We start from the raw sequence: 20764 nt of genomic DNA, 5'->3' as shown, positions 1-20764 counted from the left end.
GGCAGGAGTCGGGATTGGAGTCTGGGGAAGTGCTGAGTTCGAGGCCCGAGCACTCCCCGAGGCCAGGGCGCTGCCCGAGCGGAGCTGGGTGCTGAAGGTGCACGGCTGGGGGGCCTGGTTCCATCGTCTGTAAAGTGAGGGTGCCTGGGGGTGCCCAGGCTGGCGGGCTGCAGACAAGGCCTCAGAGCTGTGCCAAGAGGTGCCCACGGGGCCGGGTGCCCACAGCAGTGCCTCCTGAGGCCCCGGGCGCAGGTGGGAGAGGAGGAGCCCTGCGGGGGCACACACCTGCCCACAGCCAGTCGGCAGGGCACCCGGAGCCGGCCAGCCAGGCACCCAGAGCTGGCTCCCAGCACCAGGGCAGCTCCTGCTGGCTGGGCCTGATCCTGGGAAGGACTGGCCGAGCCCTGCCCGGGGCCGGCCTGGCACCGCCACCTCAGCCCGGGCTCCGGGTGCCAGCGTCCGTGGGCGGTGCCGGCCGGCCCGACACCCTGCCCTGCCCTCCGTGCAGGTCTGGCCGGAGGCACCTACCTCAGGAGGGTGTCCAGGCCCTGTTGGCTAGGGCTCCTCCTCAGCACCGCCGGGCTGCTGATGCTGCTGGTGCCGCCGCCCGGCCGCTGACCTGGCCTGACCCCCGCCCTGGGGACGCTGTGCGCCTCCTTCAAAGGCCCGATGGCCCTGGTCCCCTCCTGCCCTCGCCCTGCAGTGGGGACCCTGCTGTCCCCGTCTCCTTCTCCCCTCCTTGCCTGCCTGGCCTCCTCCTCCTTCACACCCTCTGCCCCTGCCCCTCCATTGCCCGCCGTCCCTCCCCTGCTGGCCTGGTCTCTCTGGCCCTGGTGGCCCTGCCCTGGCTTCTCTCTGTCTGCTGGTCCGTCCTGGGCCCTCTGGATCTGTGGGTCTCTGGGCCCCCTCCTCCTTCTGGCCCAGCAGCTGCTTCCTTTTTGTTCCCCCCAACCCCCCTCCCCCCCCCCCCCCGGTCTCCTCCACCTCCAGGCCTCTTCCTCCCCAAACCAGTAAATGTCAGAGAGGAGCCCACCCAGCCACAGCCCGGTCAGTGGGACCTGGCAGCCTGGGATGGGCAGGGCCGCCTCCTGCCCCCTCCTCTCCATCCCCCTCGGCCATCTTGCCCCCCTGCCTCACTCTGCTCTCCTAGCTCCAGGGGTGCCTGGTCTCACATCTGCCCCCCATCCCTTCGGGCCTTCCGCCTCGCCTCGCCTCGCCTCGCCTCGCCCGGGCTCTGGCCTCCTCTCTCTCCCTCCTGCGTCTGTCTTTTGGGTCCAGCTCCCCTGCCTGCCTGCCCTCCCCCTGCCTCGCCCGCCCCTGCCCTGCCCACTGCTGGGCCCTCGGCACCTTCCCTCTCATCCCCGTCTCCCTGGTCCCAAACGCAGCCCCTGTCTCCTCTTTCCCCTGTGGTGTCTCTCTGTCCCTATCTCTGTCTCCCTCCCTCCCTCCCTCTCTCCCTCCCCCTCCCTTCCTCTCCCCTCCCTTCCTCCCTCCCTCCCTCTCCCTCCCTCCTCTCCCTCCCTCTGGGTGCTCCATTTTCCTTTGTTTATTCCCAGCCCTCAGCTCCTTTTATCACCTCAAGGGGGAGGCCGGGCACCCCAGGGATCCGCTCTGCTCCCCAAATGGGACGGCTCTGCCCTCCCCGGCCCCCACCCCCAGCCTGCCCTGGGCGGTCAGCATGGTGAGACCCCTAGGGGCCACCACCAGCCAGCCTCTCTGGGTAGGTGTCCACGCTCCTGAGAAGTGGCCACTGGGCACAAGGTCAGCGCGGTGCCCTGGCCAGCCGGCCGTGGCCCCTGGCTCTTTGGCCAAGGCCCCGGAGAAGCAGCCCAGCCCACGGTTCGTCTGGTTGGGCTGAGTCACCGTGACTCACTGGAGGCTAGTGGCCGGACGAGGCGGGGACTGGACCCACGCAAGGGAGGCTCCAAGGGAGCAGCCTCCCACCCCCGCGGGGCTCCCCCGAGGGCCCAGAGGTGGCCACCTCTGCGCCTGCCCGGGCTCAGATGGGGAAACAGAGGCTCAGACTGGATACCACAGCCTCAGAGCCGGGGCCCGGCAGAGCCAGACCACAGGCTGGGTCTGTGGACTGTTGGCCACCAAGGCATGGCCCAGAGAGCCATCCTGTGCCCAAGGCCTGCCCCTCCAGGCCCAAAGCCACTCGAGGGGATATGTGAGCAGGCAGAGGGCAAGGGAATGGCCACCCTGGCGAGCGGGAAGAAAGGCGAACGGGTCATGGCATGAAGGCAGTTGTGTCTAGGTGGCGGCAGCAGCCGGAAACATTCCACACGGGCCCATCGCTCCGTCCTCAGTGACTCAGGTGGCGGCTGCTGGGGGGACTCCGTGGGATCCGGGAAGTACCCCAGCTCTCCCCGCGCCCACACGCAGGCTGGGTCTCGTGGCCGTCCTGGAGGGGAGCCCAAGCATCTTCCCTCACCCCGCATAGCCCAGGAGGAGCTAAGCATGTGGGGAGTGCCGTGGAGACCGTATGACCACGGCTGGCCCTGCATCCAGCCGCCGGAGTGTGGAGACCCACAGACCTGGGGACTTGGGCGCACGAGGAGAAGGAAGGCCGCAGGGCCAGGACCCAGCAGGTCACAGGGTGGGGACTCGGCTTCATGTCCATCTCCACCGGCCCACCACCCCCTTGCCTCTTGCTCTTGGTTCTGGAATCACAGTCGCTGCCAGGAATGGAATTTGCCAAAAGGCATATTTTGGTTCTTAGCAGGAAAAATATTCTCACAGGGGAGCAGGCTGCCTTGGGATTATGGGAAACCCCTGACATTGAGAAGTTAAGATGGAGTCACAGAGCTATCAGACATATTGGTGAGGGAGATTCTTGAGGACAGAACTGTACCTGACCTGGCCATGACTGGTCATTCTACGGCCAGGGAGTGTCCTAACAGGGACAATAAGGTCAAGGATTTGACCTCAACTCCACTATTTGTCCATCCATCAATCCACTCATCCTCCCATCCATCCTCTAGCTATCATTCATCCATCATCCATCCACCCTTCCTTTCATTCATTATCCCTTTATTCTCCCATCCATCCTCTATCCATCATCTATCCTCCATCCATTTATCCATCCTCTATAGCTATCTGTCTTTCCATATATCATTTATCAATCCACCAATTGCTCAAAGTCACCACACCACCACCATTACCATGTCTATTCAATTATTCATATAAACACAATATACCCTTCTATCAATCTATTCAAGCATCCATTAATACATACATACCCATGTTCACCCATCCATGCATCCATCCATCATCCATACACTTCCATCTACCCTTCTATCTATTTATTATTTATTATCTTCCCCTCCATCTTCCATCCTTTATTATCTTCCCCTCCATCTTCCATCCTTCCACCTATTTATCCATCCATTCATTCATCCATCTATCTATCTACTCATCCATCAACTCATCCTCCCATGCATTCACTCATCCATCGCCCCTCCATCCATCCCCCTTTTATTATTCATTCATTCACTTATCCTCCCATCCATTCTTTATTCATTCTTCATCCATCATCTATCCATTTGTCTGTCCACCCATTCATCCACTCATCCATCATCCATGTATCCATTTATCTATCCACCTACCTACCTGTCCATCCATTATCAATCCATTTATTCATCCGTCTATCCTCCCGTCATCATCTGTCCATCCATTTATACATCTATTCATTAATTCTCTCATCTATCCTCCACCCATCATTTATCCTTCAACAATCATTTATCCACCTATTAATCCATCTATCCATTCATTTATCTATCTATCCATCTATCATCCATCCATTCACCCATCATCTATCTATAGCTATCTGTCTTTTCATATATCATTTATCAATCCATCAATTTCCTACTTTATCTAGACACACAATTATTCATATAAAAACAATATATCATTTCATCAATTTATTCATTCATGTGTCAACCAATACATATGTACCTATGTTCATCCATCTCCCTTTACAAGTCTTTATTGAGCAAGTATCTATCTATCCAACTATCCATTCATTCATATACACATACATATACACATACATGCATTCATACATACATCCGACCATCTCTCTAAATGTCTTAATACATAGAAAACACTTAGAAGAAGCATTCAGCTAGCCATCTGTCTATTTGGAATATAATAACCACTCAATCTATGACAATTTTATTTATATGTTCATCCATCATTTTGTGTATCTACTTGCCCAGCTACCCAACCAGTGAATTATCTGTTTTTTATTAAATACATCTTTCTATCTCTTCAAATACCTCCTGTCTCTTCATGTATTCTTCTATCCTTACTTTTATTCAACTCTCCAAATATTTTGGTATTTACCCATCCCATTCCTACATCCATTCATATATCTGTCTGTTCAGCCACCCATATGTCCACCCCTCTTTCCAGCTAGCAAGTCATACACTCAACTGTGCATAAATACATATAAGTATGTCCTTCTTATACATATATGCCCATCATCTTACCCATTAAGCCACCCAAAAGAGCTAATACTTAAAGCAGTTGCTGAAACACAGTAAACCTTGAATAAATGTTACTATTGTTTTTATCCATCCATCTACTAATCCATATCTCACCCATCTATCTCCATATTACTGCCCATCTATCCATATATCTTTCAATAAACCTACTAAACTCTGTTCATGTTCAGGTGCTGGGAATTCAGCATTAACTAAGTCCCCGTTCTCTCACAAGGCTGGCATTTTTTGTGGGAACAAAAAAAGTAGGTATTTACAGGAGTCGATCAGATGATGGTAAATGCCATAGAAAATGTGGTTCAGGGTCTGAGGACAAGGAGATCTGGAAGGGGCTGGTGTATTATATGTGAGAGTCAAAGACAGCCTCCAGGGAAGGAAGTGGCCTTTTCTTGTTTGAAAAGAGACTTTGCCGTTGGTGGGCAAAAGAGAGAACGGTGAGTGCAGAAGTCCTGACTCAGCTGTGTCTGGCCATTACCCTCTCTCTTCAATAGTTTACCCAGCATCAGCCATATGTGCATTCACTCACTATCTCCCCATTTGTCCCTCTTTCTGTATTTGCCCACCTCTCCATCTAAAAGTCCATTTATCATTCATATCCATCTATATGTCTAACTCACCCAATAACCTTCTATTCATCTGTCCAGTTATTTATCTGTTCACATTTCATCTGTTTATCCTCCATCTATCCCACTTATCTAGCCTCCATTTATCTCCCATTTATTTCCAGTTCATTTGTCCATTTACTAATTCATTCATCCATTCATCCATCTCTTGGTATATCTGCTCATTCATACATCCAGGGCTAATTATTAGCTTGATATGCACAGGTCCAAAACAGTTCCCATTTCATAGGCTAACATTTGTGTCATATATATGGTTAAATATTATGCCTGTACTTATCTATCTATCCTTCCATCTATCCACTTATCCATCTATCCATGTCTATGTCTATTTATATATACATCCAACATTCCATTTATCCATTCATATGGCCAAACATCTATCCATATGCCTAATACTGCTACTTCTACTAAAACTACAACCACCACCACTACCACCATCACCATCATCACCACCACTACCATCACCACTACCACCATCATCACCACCACCACTAGCTAAAATTTATGATGAATATGTGCCAGACACTTTTTAAGTGCTTTTCTTTATTACATAGCCTTCATAAAACCCCAATGGGGTAGGCAGTATATTATTTTAATGAGAAAACTGAGGTGCAGAGAGTTAAGTAACCTACTCAAAGTCACATACTATACATCCATTTTAATTCCTTTCATAAGCCAATCGTATATATTGTATTTTATCACTACTTTCTGCCATCAATTTATCATCTGTTTTTCCATATAGTCAACTGGCCATTCACCCATTGATGTATCCATTCATCTACCCATCCGTTCATTCATCCAAACATACATAGATATGCTCTCCTATCCCTCCATTTATTCTGTGTCCACCCATCCACTTATCCATCAATCACTCATTCATCATTCATCCCCTTTTATACCCATCTATCCATTCATCCACCCATCCACCTACTCATACTTGTATCCATCACTGAGTCTCTTATTTTCCTTTTTCCTTTCTTTTGTGGCTGAGCCATGGTTCATAAGCTTGTGGCCCCAGATGATAAGAGAGCAGACCCTTAAGGCCCAGCAGACCAAGTGCCACGATAGAACCTCAGCAGGGATTGGAGAAGTAAGATGTGTCCTCTCATTTAGACAGTCTCATCGCCACACACAGCCATACCCTCTCACAAACATGTGCTCACTCACAGAGCGGTAACGCAGTGCAAGGTACCACAGCAGTGAGAGCCCTTGGCAGGTGAGGGGAGAGGGTCAGGGCTGGTGGCCTCCCTGGTCCTGGGGGACCCGGGCAGAGAGATGCTCTGACTTCCAGGGGAGACAGTCGGTCTCCTGTGTGCCTCAGGCCAGCAGAGGGCGAGGGCAGAGGCAGGTGGTGGAGGTGGTGAGGTGGTGAGGTGCTGGGGTTCGGGTTGGGGCTGGGACTGGGAGAGGCTGAAGGCTTCTTTCTGGATTCTTCTGAATAAACTGGCTAGATCCCTCTATCCCAAGCCCCATTTCCTTTCTTTTCTTTTTGGTTAATCCTCACCCAAGGATATTTCCCCATCGGTTTTTAGAGAGAGTGGAAAGGAGAGGGAGAGACAGAGAGAAACATCAATGTGAGAGAGACACATCCATGGGTTGCCTCCTGCCTGTGCCCCTGCCAGAACTGGGGGGACCTGCAACTAAGGTACATGCCCTTGACCAGAATCAAACCTGGACCCTTCAGTTCACAGGATGAGGCTCTGTCCGCTGGGCCCCACCAGGTGGGTGGCACCTGACCTTGAGGATGCCTTCAGAAGCCCTGGGCAGAGCACCCCTGATGCAGTGGGCGGGGCGGGGACAGGGAGGGGCGCGGCTTGGAGAGGGTCAGTTGTGTTCTGACCAGGCCCGTGTCATTTCTGCTTTCTGGGCAGGTCCCTGGGGGCCCGCACCCTGTGCCCTAGTCCGTGTGCATCTCGAAGCGCTGCCCTCACCCCCGTGGGCACCTGCAGGTGCAGAGCCACAGTGGCGCTGTGTGGGGCTACCCAACACCTGCAGGAGGCAGCCCAGCCACTCCAGGGTCCCCCCGAGGCCTTGCCGGGTCCCCAGCATCCCGACCGGGGGCCCACACAGGGTGCAGGCTTCCCAAAGAGGCCACAGGGCAGCGGAGTCCGGGGCTCTCTCCACGCCAGGGCAAGGCAGGGCCTGTCCCGAGTCCGAGGCTGCCCAGCTGCCCAGACAGCTGTGTGGCCCCGAGGCCAGTGGGCCCACCTGTGTGCTGGGCAGTCCAGATGTGCCTGGACTCCCGGCCCATCAGCCAGGACCCCACCGTGCGGATGGGGAAACAGAGGCCTCTGTGTGGGGCTCTGCGGTCAGCCGGTGAGCCAGTCCTGCCCCCAGCACTCTGCCCATCCTTCTCCCGTGGGCACTTGGCACTCAGGGCCCAGAAAGCAGGGCCCCTGGGCTCGACCCCCCACCCTGCTGGCGGGGACTCCTAAGGGCCTCTCCCACTGCCACCCACTGGCTCATTGCTCTGGCTCCCTCGGAGGGAAACCAGGCAGAGGCAGGTGGCGAGCACGGAGGACAAGACAGCACTGTGCCAGCCCTCGTGCCCCCCGGGCCGGGAGAAGTCTGCCCGGCCTGGTCCCCAGAGCCTCCGGGCACTGCCTCGGGCCAGGGCTGTGGAACAAGGAGGCAGATGGGCCCCACGAAAAGGTGGGGTGCAGGGAAGGAATCAGCTTGCTGAATCGGCAGGGGCGGGGTTGAGCCACCCCTCCCTCGCCCACCCCGGGGGGAATGTGGAGGGTCCAGATGGAGGGCGGGGGAGCCAGGACCTCACAGCCTCATGGGAGAGAGGCACCCGGAGCCCCGCTGGGCTGCACCTCCTGCCTGACCGGGGAGGAGCGAGGCGGCCCACCGGGGGGGGGGGGGTCCCCAGGCCTGATCCAGCTCAGTCTGGGGACGAGCCCCTGGACCCAGGCCCTCAATTCTTCCAGCCCAGTATCCCCTGCCAGGGTGACTGCCCAGCCCCTCCCTCCTGCCCAGTGGCCTCGGCACTGCCCGCTGCTCCGCGCCGTGTGCCCTATATCAGGTGGTGTCTGGCCCTGCTGGGATGGCAAGGGGGTGAGAGGCCACCAGGGCCAAGACAGCATGGGGGTCCCCCCCCCCGGGCAGTCTGAGGGAGGACGCCCCGCCTGAGGCAGTCTTGGGGGGGGCATAGTCTGTGTGGGACGGGCGTGCAGGGCGACACCCTGAGCCCCAGCAGGTCTTGTGGGCAGCGTGTGGAAGTTAGGGAGATCCCAGCAGACCCAGCCCGTGGGGGCTCCAGAGGGGCTTCCCAGGCCGCACACCCTCTCCTGGGCTTGGGGACCCCCCGTAGAAAAACCCCCAGGTCCTAAGTCACCTTGTGAAAGGAGAACCCGACACACCCTGAGTCTCAGTTTCACTCTGAAAGGTCAGGGCTGCACACGCACCACACGGGGCTGGGGAGGGAGGAGGGAGGTGTCTGTGGTTCCACCCGCTCGGGGCGAGGGTCTGAGGGCCAGCTCTCCAGCCCAATATTTCACCTGTGCAGCCTAAGCCCCCAGGACAGGCACCGGGACGCCCCGGCTCAGCCACAGCCCCCCTGCTGCTGCCTGGGCCAAGGCTGCCTGGGCCTTCCCTCCACCCTCCCGCAGCCTGAGTGACAGCTGAGAGGAGGGGCCAAGGAGGGGCTAAGGAAGGAGGCAGGAGTGACCAGCCAGGCCGCGCCGGCGTGCCCTTCTATGGGCATGAGGTGCCCAAGGAGCACAAGGAGGCCAGGGTTCGCATGGCGCTGACGTGAGGAGCCGGATCTGAGCAGGACACAGCTGTCCCTGTTCGCCGGCCGGCGCTGAGCACGTGTGCCCTGAGCCAGACCCCATGGGGCCGCTGCTCAGCCTCCCACCCGCCTCACCCGGGGCTGGACCTCCCGACAGACCAGCCCCTCTCTCACACACACACTGGTACCTGCACACACACCTGCACGTGTGCACACTCATACACTCATGCACACGGTATTAGCAAAGGTGCCCGCACAGTATCAGGTCCTGCTGCCTCCAGCAGAGGAGAGAGAGAGAGAGAGAGAGAGAGACAGGGAGAGAGAGTGTGCGTGTGTGTGTGTGTGTGTTGGGGGGCTAGGGGGATGGTGGTCAGTGATCCCGTTCTGAGGTTCCGGGCCCTGCCCTGCTGCCCTCTCCTCCCTCCTGCAGGCCTGGGCATCCCTCTGAGCTGGGGCCCTGCTCCTTCCCTCCTGCTCGGCTGGGCAGCACCCTACTGGCCTCCTCCTGGGCTGGTCTCCACCCCCACAGGCCTCTGCATCTCCACCAGACACCCCCCTGCCCCTGGACGCCCCGCTGTCCCCAAGCTCACCCACTCCCATCTCTTCTGGGACATTCACCCAGGGCCATGGGACCCCAAGGCATGGATCTACTGAAGTGCTTACCCCCACCCCCCACCCCAACAGGCCCTGGACCGTGCCTCCCACCCCCACAGGTGCTTCCCGGGGGGCCGCGAACATTCTTGGCCCAGCTCTGGGTGGCGGGCAGCCATGGCACAGATGGCCCTTCTGCCAGCACCCCACACACAGCCTCTGCCCATGCCCTCACCCTGCACCCCAACCCACAGTCCTGCCGCATCCACTGGGGACTGCGGCCTCCCTGGCCTCCATCACCCCAGGAGGCTCTCGCTGAGCCCCACGTGGGCTTGGTGGGTCCCCAGTGAGCAGCCCCTCTCCGCCATACCAGGCCCAGCCACCCCCCTCCCCCCTCCAGCACCAACTCTGCGGGCCCCGGCCTCAGTCTGTGTCCCTGTGCCTGGGTGAGCGTCCAGCCCTCCTGGGCCCGGCCCCGCTCTCGGCCTCTCCCGGGAGGCCCAGCCGCCCAGGCGGGTCCCAGGACCATGCCCCAAGGGCCGTTGGCCTCGGGATCGAGCGTTACCCCCATGTAAACACCTCCCAATGCCCTTACCCAGCGCCTTCTTCCTCCACCAGCAGCTCCTCCTGCTCCTCGGAGCCGGGCTGGCCAGCCGCCTCCGCCATGGCTGGTGCTCAGGGACCGCTATGTACGCTGCTCTGGGCGCTTCCTGGGGCGGCGGCTGACCCCCCCCCCCCCCAACCCCGCCCCGGGTTTCACTTCCCCCTTCCTGCAGGTTGAGGTTTGGCTGGGGTTGGGTGTTGTTTTCAGTCTGATGCTGCAACAGGAGGGATCCACCAGCCACCAGGAAGAGTGAAGCAAGTCGTGGGGCCTGGCGGACAGGCCCAGGAAGGCAGCTGGCAGGGGGGTGGGGGGAAACAGGGTGCGGGACTGGGGCACCCTGGCGTGCTCCAGAGTCCCAGGGCCTGCCAAGGAGTCCCACCTCCCAGAACCCCCTTCCCGGGCAGCCCTGGCCCCGAAGGGCCTGTGTGCATCCTGGTCCCAGCCCCAGGGCGGGTGCAGTTCTGGTCCACGCCCCACACTCAGCACCTAAACACCCAGTGAAATCTTCTGGATGGGCCCAGCCACACGGCTCAGGGGCTGAGTGTTGACCTAGGAACCAAGAGGTCACAGTTCAATTCCCAGTCAGGGCACAAGCCCAGGTTGTGGGCTGAATCCCCAGTGTGGGGAGTGCAGGAGGCAGCCGATCTATGTCTCTCTCATCACTGATGTTTCTATCTCTCTCTCCCTCTCCCTCCCTCTCTGACATCTGTATATATACACACACTAGAGGCCTGGTGCACGAAATTCATGCATGGGGTGGGTAGGGTGTCCCTCAGCCCAGCCTGCACCCTCTCCAATCTGGGACCCCTGAAGGGATGTTAAACTCCCCATTTAGACCCGATCCCACCGGGCATCCCTCTCACAATTTAGGACTGCTGGCTCCCAACTGCTCTCCTGTCTGCCTTCCTGATTACCCCTAACCGCTTCTGCCTGCCAGTCTGGTTGATGCCAAACTGCTCCCTTGTCAGCCTGATTGCCCCTAACTGCCCTCCCTTGCAGGTCTGATCACCCCTAACTGCCATCCCCTGCAGGCCTGGCCCCCAAACTGCTCTCTCCTGCAGGCCTGGGTCACCCCCAACTACCCTTTTCTGCAGGCCCGGTCGCCCCCAACTTCCCTCCTCTGCTGACCTTGTAGCCCCTAACTGCCCTTCCCTGCAGGCTTGATTGCCCCAACTGCCCTCTCTTGCAGGCCTGGTCCCTCCTAACTGCCCTCCCCTGCTGGCCATCTTGTGGCAGCCATCTTATATTCACATGGGGGCAAGATCTTTGACCACATGGGGGCAGCCACCTTGTGTGTTGGAGTGATGGCCAATTTGCATATTACTCTTTTATTAGATAGGATATATATATATATATATATATATATATATATATTTTTAAAAGAGACATTTTCTGGGTGCACACAGAGCTGGACCCACCTCCTCACCATGCCAGGCTACTGCTGGCACCCCTGACTTGCACACAGCGCCCCACATTCTGCTTGCCTTAGCCCTTCATGGCTCCCTGTGGCTCCTCCACCGTCCCCTCCACTCCCCTGCCCCAGCCTCTGCCCCAGGAGCCCAGAACGGACCACGTGGACAGATGGTGCCCCAGACTCTGGGTCATGGGGGGCCCTTGGGGGCACAAGCAGGATCGAGGGGACCCGCCGAGTCTGTTTCCACCCTTTTCTGCCCTCCTCTCTGGGGAGGGGCCAGACTAGGGGCTCCGCAGTCCTCAGTGGGGGCCTGGGGCCGCGTGCCATCCAGCTGAGCCCGGCAGCTGGGCCGTGGCAGGGACATTACCCCCAAGACCAGGCAGCCCCCCGTCCCCTGAGCCAGGAAGAGGACCTGTGGCTCAGCGGCCTGAGGAGTCCACTGGGAGGGACTTGGAGGGGTCGGGCAGGAGGGAGCGGGGCAGCCGGTGACAGAGAGGCCCCAGGGCATTGGCCCGGGGTCCCCCTCGGAGCTGGTGCTGGGCCGAGGCAGCAGGCGGGCAGGTGGCTGTTGTGTTTGCTAAAAGGAGAGTCTCTGGCACCTGAGCCACAGGTGTGCCCGCCGTGCCCCTTTCCCACGGAGCCGCTCTGTACGCCCTGCCCCATGTCCTTGTCACCGGCTCTCATTTATTTTTAAAAAAATGTTTTTATTGATTTCAGAGAGGAAGGGAGAGGGAGAGAGAAACATCCATGATGACAGAGTCATCGATCGGCTGCCTCCTGCACGCCCCGCACTGGGGAGGGAGCCCTCAACCCAGGCCTGTGCCCTGACCTCCTGGGAATCGAACCCTGACCTCCTAGTTCCTAGTCAATGCTCAGCCCCTGACTCCGCCGGTGGGATCCGAGTTATTTGATTGACTTTCGCCGTGTGGCCCACTCGGTGCCTCCAGGACACTCGGGCCGGGCACTTCTGCCCCCGTCCGGCTCCCAGCCGTCTGGGAGCCAGGCCCTTTCTGAGGAGGAGATGGTGCTGGGACGGAGGCCTGGGGGACGCATCTCCCTGGGTTCCCAGGCCTGAAAGCTGCGGTCACCGTGCTTCCCAGCCCTGGGGAGGGGGAGGGCTGTCTGCCGAGGCCTGGCCTTCCCCTGCGGTAGCTGGAGTCGCTGTCCAGTCAGCGGGCCCCAGGATGATAAACCGGCCGAAGCCGCAGGTCACCCGTGGCAGGGCCCGTGGGAGCCGCTCAGAGGACACGGCGGGGCCCAGGCCGCCCAGCGCAGGCGGGAGGACGACGGGTGAAGGCCAGGGCGCCACTGACGTCAGCCCCCATCCCACGAGGCAGCCAAGGCTGAAGGCTGCCGCCCTCCCCATCTCCGGCCCCGGCAGATCAATCGCCAGGACCTCCGGGGGGCAGGGGCTGCCGACAGCCCCTCCATCATGGGCCGAGGGGCCCCCCGGCTCACTCGGAGATCTGAGCGCAGGGACCTTGGCGGGCGGGCTGTCGCCCCATCCATCACGGGAGGCTGACAGCCTTGGCCTTGCCATGACAGCCCTCATCCGGCCCTCAGGGACACGGCCCCTTGATGTGTGAGGTGGGCCAGGACCTGGGGCTGAGCAGAGAGGGGCCCCAGCCTGCCTGCTGGGCCCGCGTGGGGCCGGCTTGGCTTGGCCTGTCTTTGTGGGGAGCTGGGACCCCGGCCCCTCTGAGCCTGAACCCCCTGGCATAAACCATCTGGGGGGCCGTCGGACCCAGGGCTGCAGCACGGCATCCCCCGGGGGAGGCTGTGGGGTCTCAGGAGGAATGGGGAGTGGCCCACAGGGCCCGGCCTAGACTTGGGGTGACGGATTCAGACGGTCTCTGGGCAGCTGAACCCCTGTGATGGCCGTGCACACTGGCCGAGGGTCTCCTGTGAGAACTGCTCAGACGTATCAGCCACCAAGGGCTGGGACATATCAGCCACCAAGTCGCCCAGAGCCAGCGGGAGCCCTGGGGACTGGCTGTGAGCACAACAGCCCCAGCCCTGGGTGCAGCCAGCCAACGGAGTCAGCTCTCAGGGCCTTCCCGACATTCCTGAGGCCCCTGCATGGCTCCCTCGTGCCCTCGCCCCCGTTCCCCTAGCACCTGGTCGAGGGCACTGGCTCCCGGCCAGCCAGTGGGCCTTCCCGGGGTGCAGCACCCAGAGGCATGGGCGGCCGGTGGGCGATGAGGTCTCAACGAGGCCGCAGAGACCAGTCACAGGGTTGGAGACCTTTATTGACAGCTGCGGTGAGCCCGCACTCCAGGCGGCTCCCGGGGCCCACCCCCTGCCACCCTGCCCGGAGCCGGGGTGCCCGCCAGCGCGAGGCCGGGGGTGGGGGGTCCGGGGGCGGCCTAGGACTCTGACTCGAACATCTTCTTGCGGCCCTCCATGCCGGACTTCTCCTCGATGTTCTTCCTCCAGTCGCCCACATCCCGCAGGTCCCGCTCCTGGGGGTGGGCGGAGGAGGCTCAGCCTCGTTCCCCCGCAGGGAAGGGGCTCGGGGCAGGGACGGGGCGGGGGACGGGGGACGGGGGCGCCTACCTTCTCGGTGTCCTCCTTCTTGACCTGCTTCAGGTTGGCCCTCAGGTCCATGCACACCTTGTGCTTCGAGCCCAGCAGCGCCTTCAGCATGGCGTCGGCCGACATGCGCACCCTCCTCAGCGGCGGCCGCTTGAACTTGCCGCGGAGGTCGAACAGCTTCTGGTTCATGTCCTCCAGCTGCGGGGGGAGCGGGGGGCTGGGCGGGAGCCGCAGGGCCAGGCCGCGCTGTGCCTGCCACCCATCGCTCCGTGCCCCTCGCCCTCGCCCTCGCCCCTCTCCCCGCGCCCGCGCCCGCGCCTGCGCCCCGGCCTGCTCACCTCCTTGCTGCTCTTCTGCACCTTCACCTCCATGTCGTACTTCTCCTCCTCGGCCGCGTCCACCTTGGCGTGCAGCTGCTTGCAGAGCTCCTGCGGGCGGCGGGGGCAGTGAGTGGCCGTCCCCACGTGGGACCCTGGGGAAACCGAGGTGGGCGGGCTGGGGTACCTGCAGCTCGGCAGTGGAGCCGGGGAGGTGCAGCGGGGGGCAGTGCTCCGACAGGTAGTTCTGCTTCTCCGACTCCTTGCGGCTCTCCTCCTTCTCCAGCTCCGTGGCCGCGATCTGGAGCATCACGCTCTGGGGAGGGGCGGGGGGGCAGTGAGGGGCTGCCCGGCTGGTGCGGACCCCCCTGCGGCCTCCCCGGGGGGGGGGCACCTACCTTGAGGTGTTGTCTGCGGGCCGTCATGGCCCGGTTTCGCTTCTGCAAGGCGGGGGAGAGGGAGCAGAGTCAGGGCCGGGCTCTCCACATCCACCCTCATCCCTCCCCACGCTCCACCCGGCCGGGGTCCTGCTCGGGGGACAGCTGGGCCTGGGGGTGGCCCGTCGGGGTGTGGAGACCAGGCTGGGCCTCGGGGTGGGGCCTGCAGGGCCGAGCGTGGGGTGTCGTGATTCGAGAAAAGCAGCCATTTCCAGGGTGACCAGGCCGCAGGCCCATTTCCCCTTCCCGTGAGGCAACAGCTGCCACTTCCTGTGTGTGTCGCTGTCTGCGGGGACGGGGGTGCGGGTGGGGGCCTTCTTCCTGGACCTTGAAATTCTGACCTCTGACCTATCTCAGTTGGGGCGGGGGGGGCGGGGGGGCTCCCATTCCCTCTGCATTTCACCCTCAAGAGATACTCACCTCGTCACTGTCCCAGGAGGGTGGAGGGGGGGTGGGGAGGGGGGAGAGAAGAGAGAGGTTAGGGTCTGTGATGGGGTGGGGGTAGGGGGGCAGGGGACAAAACAGCATGGCCGGGCGGGCAGAGGCCCCGCCTGGGGGTGGAAGGAGGGAGCGGCAGGGGCATTGGGGTCGGGGACTTCACTTACTCCCCCATCTTGAAGTCCTGGGCTTAGAGCCTGTGGGAGAGAAAGATGGGGTGTCAGGGCCTCGGACTGTGGGGGACAGCACCTCACCTTCACCGGGCCCCCTGCTGCCCCGCCCCCAACTCCAGCCTCCTGGGGGTGGGGGGCAGGGGGGAGAGATCATCTTGGAATTCCCTGGGAGCAGAGCGAGGAGAAAGTGTCCCAGAAAGTCCCTGGCGGGCAGGCGGGCGGGCAGCTGTCCCCGCGGGCGGGGCGGGGCGGGCACCGGGCAGGTGCTCCTGCTAATTTTAGCTCCGCTCCTTCGGCGTTGGGCCCAAGTGCCTGCCTGCGGGAGGCTGCTCCCCCGTTCAGCCTGGGGTCCCCTGACGCACAGAGACCCCTTCCCACCGCGTCCTGACACCGAGGCCTAGTCCTCGAGGCCTGTCCAGGCCCCCTGCCCCTCCCGCCCAGGCCCACCTCCCCCTGCGTCTCCATCGCACCCCCAGACCCGAGCAAGCCCCCCGCAGAGGGCTGCCGGCGGGGTCCCTGGTGGCCGGCCCCCCACCCAGGGGCATCCCGAAGGCCGGCCGGGCTGTGTGGGTGCCTGTGCCCGCCGGGCCGAGCCGCCCGTGGCCTCACCTAGCGTTCGGCTGCGCGAGCGGGGAGCAGGTCGGCTGGCGGTGTCGCCTGGCGGGTGGGCACGGGAGGGGTATAAATGTCCTCCCCAGGCTGGGCCCCCGCTCAGAAAGGACATGGAGCCCTCCTCAGACCAATGGGGGCGCAGGGCCCTCCCCACCGGCCCGGCCGCCTGGCCGGCTCAGCCACATGCTGCCCTCCAGTCCAAGAAGTCTTGGGGGGGGGTGCCGAGGTTGGGTTGCTCTATTTAGGGATCAGTGACGAGTCCGAGAAGCTCCTGTTCTTGCAAGGAGCATGCGGGCAGCTGCGTGAGGCCTGGGGGGAGGGGGGAATCACGGCTCAGGGTCAGCCGAGGGGCTCTGGGACTCAGGCCCCCGTCCTACGTGGGGGTCCACAGCACAGTGTCCCCTGTCCCCTCCCCCCCACCGCCACCTCCTCAGCAGCTCACTGCTCCCCTTCCAGCCCAGGGCATGGCTGCCACACGCTGGCCAGGCCCCCCTTCCCCCAGCCCAGCTCCGAAGCCGGGCCCGGACCCCAAACGGGCCTCTGGGCCTGCAGCAGCTCCTGGGGTCTCGGGCGGGGACGTGAACCCGGCTTCCCGCCCGCAGCAGGCACGGGGTCGCCCTGGACGTGCAGCCAAGCAGGGGCGCCCCACCCAGGGCTGTGCTCCCACAGCTCGAACACTCCCTGCCAGAGGGGCGGGGGGCCCCCGCCTGGAACGCTCTCCCCTCCGGGCTGGGGCCCAGGCAGCCCCCACCCAGCTCAGGCATCCGGAGGCCCCGGACTTGGCTGCCTCTGAGCCGGGGGAGCGGCCCCGCTCGGGGCGTGGGGAGGGTCAGGCAGAGCCGAAGTCCCAGATGTGGGGGATTAGAGCTGCATTCTTTCCCGCCAGGCTGGGCCCCCAGAGACCCTGCGAGGCTTCCGAAGGCTTCTACTGCCCCCTGCTGCTCGCGCGCCTGGGGCAGCCCTGCAGCCGCCGCCCCGAGGTTCAGGGGCGAGAGGAGCCGGCCGGGCCCCGGGGGTGGGTCCCTTCCTTCCCGCAGCGCCCTCAAAGGCCCCCTCCTGCCCACCACACCCCGTGGCCCCCTCCAGCCCTCCTGCCTCACACACACTGTCCCTCACGCTGAACCCCAGGCAGGAGGGCTCCCCGCTCCGGTGTTGTGCTCGTTGGGGTAGAGGGGCCCCTCATCGCCCCCGGAGGCCGCAGGGCTGGGTGAGTCTGGAGGGGGCCTTCTCCTTCTCGCCCTCGGAGGTGCCCCCCACGTTGCCCCGGGCACAGGAAGACACAGGAGGTGGTGGAAGCGACGTTTATTGCAGCCCCCCCGTGGCCGGGACGGGCCCACAGCTCAGGGCGGGACATGGAGGCTCAGGGTGCTGTCAGGAGCCGGGCAGGGGCAGGCGCCGGCGGGGCCTCAGGCCCAGGGCCTGGTCCACCTCCCCGGCGGGCCGCAGGCGGTGCCACCGGGCGCCGGGCCGCCGGGCGTGGGCCAGTATGTCGGCCCGGTGCTGCAGCGGCTGGCCCGAGGCCCGGGCTCCCAGCGCCACCTTGCCCACCGGCTCAGCCCAGAGCCGCGAGCCCTGGGCCCAGACGGCCAGCACCAGGTCCACGCTCTGAGCAGAGGAGACAGGCGGTCAGCATGGCCCCCGGGAGGACGGGCCCCCTCCTCCAGGCAGCCCACCTGGATCTGGCTCAGCGGCACGAGAAAGGTGAAGGCCTCGTTGAAGTAGGGGGCGGCCGTGCCCTTCCAGACGGACGTCCTTCTCGTCTTCCACTTCCTCCGGTTCAGCAGGAGCTGGACCTTCACGTACGGCTCTGGGCGGGCGGAGGGGGGCGCGGGGGGCGCGGGCCTGACCTCCGAGCCCTGTGCCCCCCCCAGGGGATGCGGAGGGGGCTCTCACCTGCCAGCCCCAGGCTCAGGCCCCGGGCCTCCAGCACGACCACTGTCAGCCGGCCCCAGCCGGGCGCGTACTGCAGCAAGCAGCACAGCTCCCCCGTCCGCTCAGCCTGCGGGCGCGACAGGGGCCTGGGTCTCTCGGCTGCTGGCACCCCAGGCAGGCCCGGGCCAAAGCAGGGGGTCAGCACCCTTACCTCGACAGTGCCCGGGGGCCCCAGTGTGCGCCAGACTTCCAGGACGTGCTGCAGGTCCAGGGTGCCCAGCGGCAGGCGGAGCTCGCCTAGCGGCTGGTGCCCGGAGGCGCGCCGGAAGTCCAGCACCTGCACCCGCAGGGTGGTCCGGGGCAGCTCCGCCAGCGGCACCTGCAGGCGGGGTGTGAGTCGCGCCCGCGCCCGCCCGGCCCCGCCCGCCCGCCCCCTCGCCGGCAGCCAGGCTCACGCGGAAGCGGCAGGTCTCCTCAAACACCGGGCAGAGTGTGCCGCGGTGCACCCGGGTCGCGTGTCTGTGCCCGGGCTGGGGGGACAGGCTGACGCAGGCGTAGGGGTCCGCCTGCCCCCCGGGCTCCCGGCCCTCAGGTCCGCCGCCTGCTTGAGGCCCACCCAGATCTGGGAGCCAAGGGTGACTCAGCCGGGGGCCCGGGGTCAGCCCCGCACCCGGCCCCCCTCCTAGCCCGCAGAGCCTCCGGGGCCCTCACCTCCTGGCTCCCAGAGTCATACTCCAGGGAGAGCTGCAGGCGCCCCCACTGCGGGGCTCCCCCCGGGCCGGACCCCACGTCGTCCACCTCCGGCTGCACCTGGAGTGGGCAGGGATGGTGGCCGGAGCTGCTGGGACCGAACCCTCTTCAGAACCCTGACCGCCCACCCTGGACCAGGCCACCAGAGGGTCCACCCACAGCTCAGCTGACCAGCCAGCACGGTGGCCCTGCCCCAGCCGGTCCCTGGCACCCCTGCCTCCTCAGAACGTGCTGTGGCCGCCCTGGTGCAGGCCCAGCTGGGGCTGGCACTCCCACCTCTCTTTGTTCCTGCCTCCCCCCCTCCCTGCCTCCCCCCTCCAGGAAGGCCCTCTGGCCTCCTCTGCTGGGCACACCTGCCGCTGGGGGCCTGAGCTCCTCCTGAGCCCCTGAGCCCCTGACCTAGACGTTGAGCTGAGATCTGGGACTGAGCTGGCCAGGTGCCGGGCACGGGAGCGCCGGTGCCCGCCTTCACCAGGTGGGTGGTGGTGGTGCCCGGGACACTGCCCAGGCCCACGGCCTCTTTGTCTCGGGGCTTCCTCCTGCGGGCTCGGCGACGGCAGCAGCAGACGACGCACAGGAGGCAGGAAGCAGCGAGGATGGCGGCGGCGACAGCGACGGCCACCTGTGCCCATCGGGGCCCTGGGGTGGGCGCAGAGATGGGCCCGAAATGCCCCTGTGGGCAGCACTGCCCCCACCCAGCCCGGCCGGCCCCAGGACCCTCCTGGGCCCCACAACGCACAGGGACTCCTGGCAACGAGGTCTGGAATGAGCCCGGGTGCAGCCGAGGTGCCCGTGGGGGCCGGGGCACTGTGGGGGCCTGCGGGATGCCCCATCGCCCATCCCTGCTGGCCTGGAGGAGATGGCCAGGGCGGCCGGGTCACCTGTGGGGGTGGCCTTCAGGCCTCTGCCCACCGCCCTGTCTTCCAGCAGCAGCCAGTCTGGGTGTGCTGGGCAGGGAAGCAGCCCGGGGTGGCCAGGGGCATGGTTATGAGTGGAGCCAACCGGGGGAGGTCCTGGGCTTTGGCCAAAGCGCCAGCTTAGCTGCCACAGGCCTGGTCCCTGGCCACCTCCCCGGCCCCCAGACCTGGCCACGTAGGCTGGGCCCCCCTGGGCCTCCCTGCAGACCCTCTCATCGCAGGGCCTCCTCCTGCAGGAACCCTTTGATCCCAGCTGTGGTTGCCTGGGGGACCCCTTATCCTCCCGTCTGCATGTCACACAGGAGGAGCTGTTCACACATGTGGGCCAGCCCTGGGCCCTTGAGAGCACAGCGAAGGGAGCTCCATAGGGTCAGGGCTCAATGAGGTCATGGGGGGAGCAGGGGGCTGAGGAGCGGGGTTGCAGCCGGCGGGAGCCGGTCTGAGCAAGCTCGGGCTGAAGGTGCGTTCCTGGCACTGCGGGCGCAGGGCCAAGGCACCTGGGAGGGCGCGGCGGGGCCGGCAGGCTCGGGGTGTGTCCGGGAGTGCCCGAACATTCCTTGCAAACTGACTCAGCAGCCCGCCCTCCCGCCCGGGCCTGCCTATCTGCCACCCTTAGGCAAGGGGTGGGGAGGAGGGCGGGCCGGCTCCGCCACCTGCCTGGGGCCTGGGGAGGCAGCACACCTGGCCGGGCCGGCCCCTCCCAGCCGGATTCCAGCTGGGGCCCTTTGCCACAGCGGGTGCACCTTGACCTAGGCCCACAGCAACGCTCGGCCCAGCCCCTCCTGGCTCCTCTCCTCTGGGGAGCCCTGGCCTCCAAGAGGCACCTTCCTCCAACCTGGGGCTCCCTTTATACCCACAAGAGCCTGGCACCCCTCTTGCCACCCCCTCCAGAAGTAACCAGGCCTGTGGGCCAGATCCCCTCCTGCTGCCGCCCCACCCGGCCCGGCACCGAGCTTGCTGAGGGACAGACAGGAGCCCAGGTGGTCCTGAGAGGACACCACTTACGCTCACCCATGCCTAGTCCCCCCACGACGGGCTGGGCAGGGGCAGCCCCACTCCCAGAGACACCAAGCCCCTCAACGCCGAGAGGGGAGGTGCCCAGTGCTGTGTCCTGCCTCCGGGGCAGGGCTCGGTCACCCCCGGGGCTGGTCCCCGTGGTCACAGCACAGAGAGGGGGCGTGGAGGGCACTCAGTGCGACTCCCGCCTTTGCAGCCTTGAGGTTCCAACCACCTTCTGAGC

At 63.4% G+C, this 20764-nt stretch overlaps 3 protein-coding genes across 5 annotated transcripts in view; all 3 read right to left on the bottom strand.

Moving 5' to 3' along the window:
- The window catches only part of LSP1 (lymphocyte specific protein 1), a 32279-nt gene extending 22101 nt beyond the window's left edge, over positions 1–10178 (bottom strand). Inside the window, exon 1 of one of the 3 annotated variants that reach the window (XM_045578222.1) lies at positions 10051–10178. In XM_045578222.1, the coding sequence (XP_045434178.1) occupies positions 10051–10121 (71 nt within the window). In that variant the 5' untranslated portion in view covers positions 10122–10178. Of the gene's footprint in view, positions 1–528; positions 1292–10050 lie in introns of those variants that run through there. The other 2 variants (XM_036428788.2, XM_045578221.1) reach the window with 2 other exon arrangements.
- Positions 10179–13701: 3523 nt separating this feature from the next.
- On the bottom strand, positions 13702–16193 carry TNNI2 (troponin I2, fast skeletal type). The gene is made up of 8 exons (XM_045578252.1): positions 15983–16193; positions 15368–15397; positions 15183–15189; positions 14724–14765; positions 14513–14641; positions 14347–14436; positions 14030–14206; positions 13702–13935 (listed from the first exon to the last, which is right to left on the bottom strand). The coding sequence occupies exons 2-8, from the start codon at positions 15373–15375 to the stop codon at positions 13840–13842; spliced, it is 549 nt and encodes a 182-aa protein (XP_045434208.1). The 5' UTR covers positions 15376–15397; positions 15983–16193; the 3' UTR covers positions 13702–13839.
- Positions 16194–17270: 1077 nt separating this feature from the next.
- SYT8 (synaptotagmin 8) lies at positions 17271–19709 on the bottom strand. The gene is given in 9 exon segments (XM_045578251.1): positions 17271–17590; positions 17659–17792; positions 17879–17984; positions 18069–18236; positions 18313–18441; positions 18444–18479; positions 18569–18667; positions 19080–19246; positions 19347–19709. Coding segments are annotated over 9 exon segments (1167 nt in total). The 5' UTR covers positions 19441–19709; the 3' UTR covers positions 17271–17356.
- Between the last annotated feature and the right edge of the window lie 1055 nt (positions 19710–20764).

The sequence above is a fragment of the Pipistrellus kuhlii genome, unplaced genomic scaffold (genome assembly GCF_014108245.1).
Source record: "Pipistrellus kuhlii isolate mPipKuh1 unplaced genomic scaffold, mPipKuh1.p scaffold_m20_p_91, whole genome shotgun sequence".
Lineage (NCBI taxonomy): Eukaryota > Metazoa > Chordata > Mammalia > Chiroptera > Vespertilionidae > Pipistrellus > Pipistrellus kuhlii.
This window is presented reverse-complemented; position numbering and strand designations above follow the sequence as displayed.

Excerpts from the sequence above, each read along its gene's own strand:
- TNNI2 (XM_045578252.1), bottom strand. Across the intron at positions 14,642-14,723 it reads CCCGCAGACAACACCTCAAG|AGCGTGATGCTCCAGATCGC; the intron begins GTAGGTGCCCCC and ends GCCCCTCCCCAG. Across the intron at positions 14,207-14,346 it reads TGCAGAAGAGCAGCAAGGAG|CTGGAGGACATGAACCAGAA; the intron begins GTGAGCAGGCCG and ends CTCCCCCCGCAG.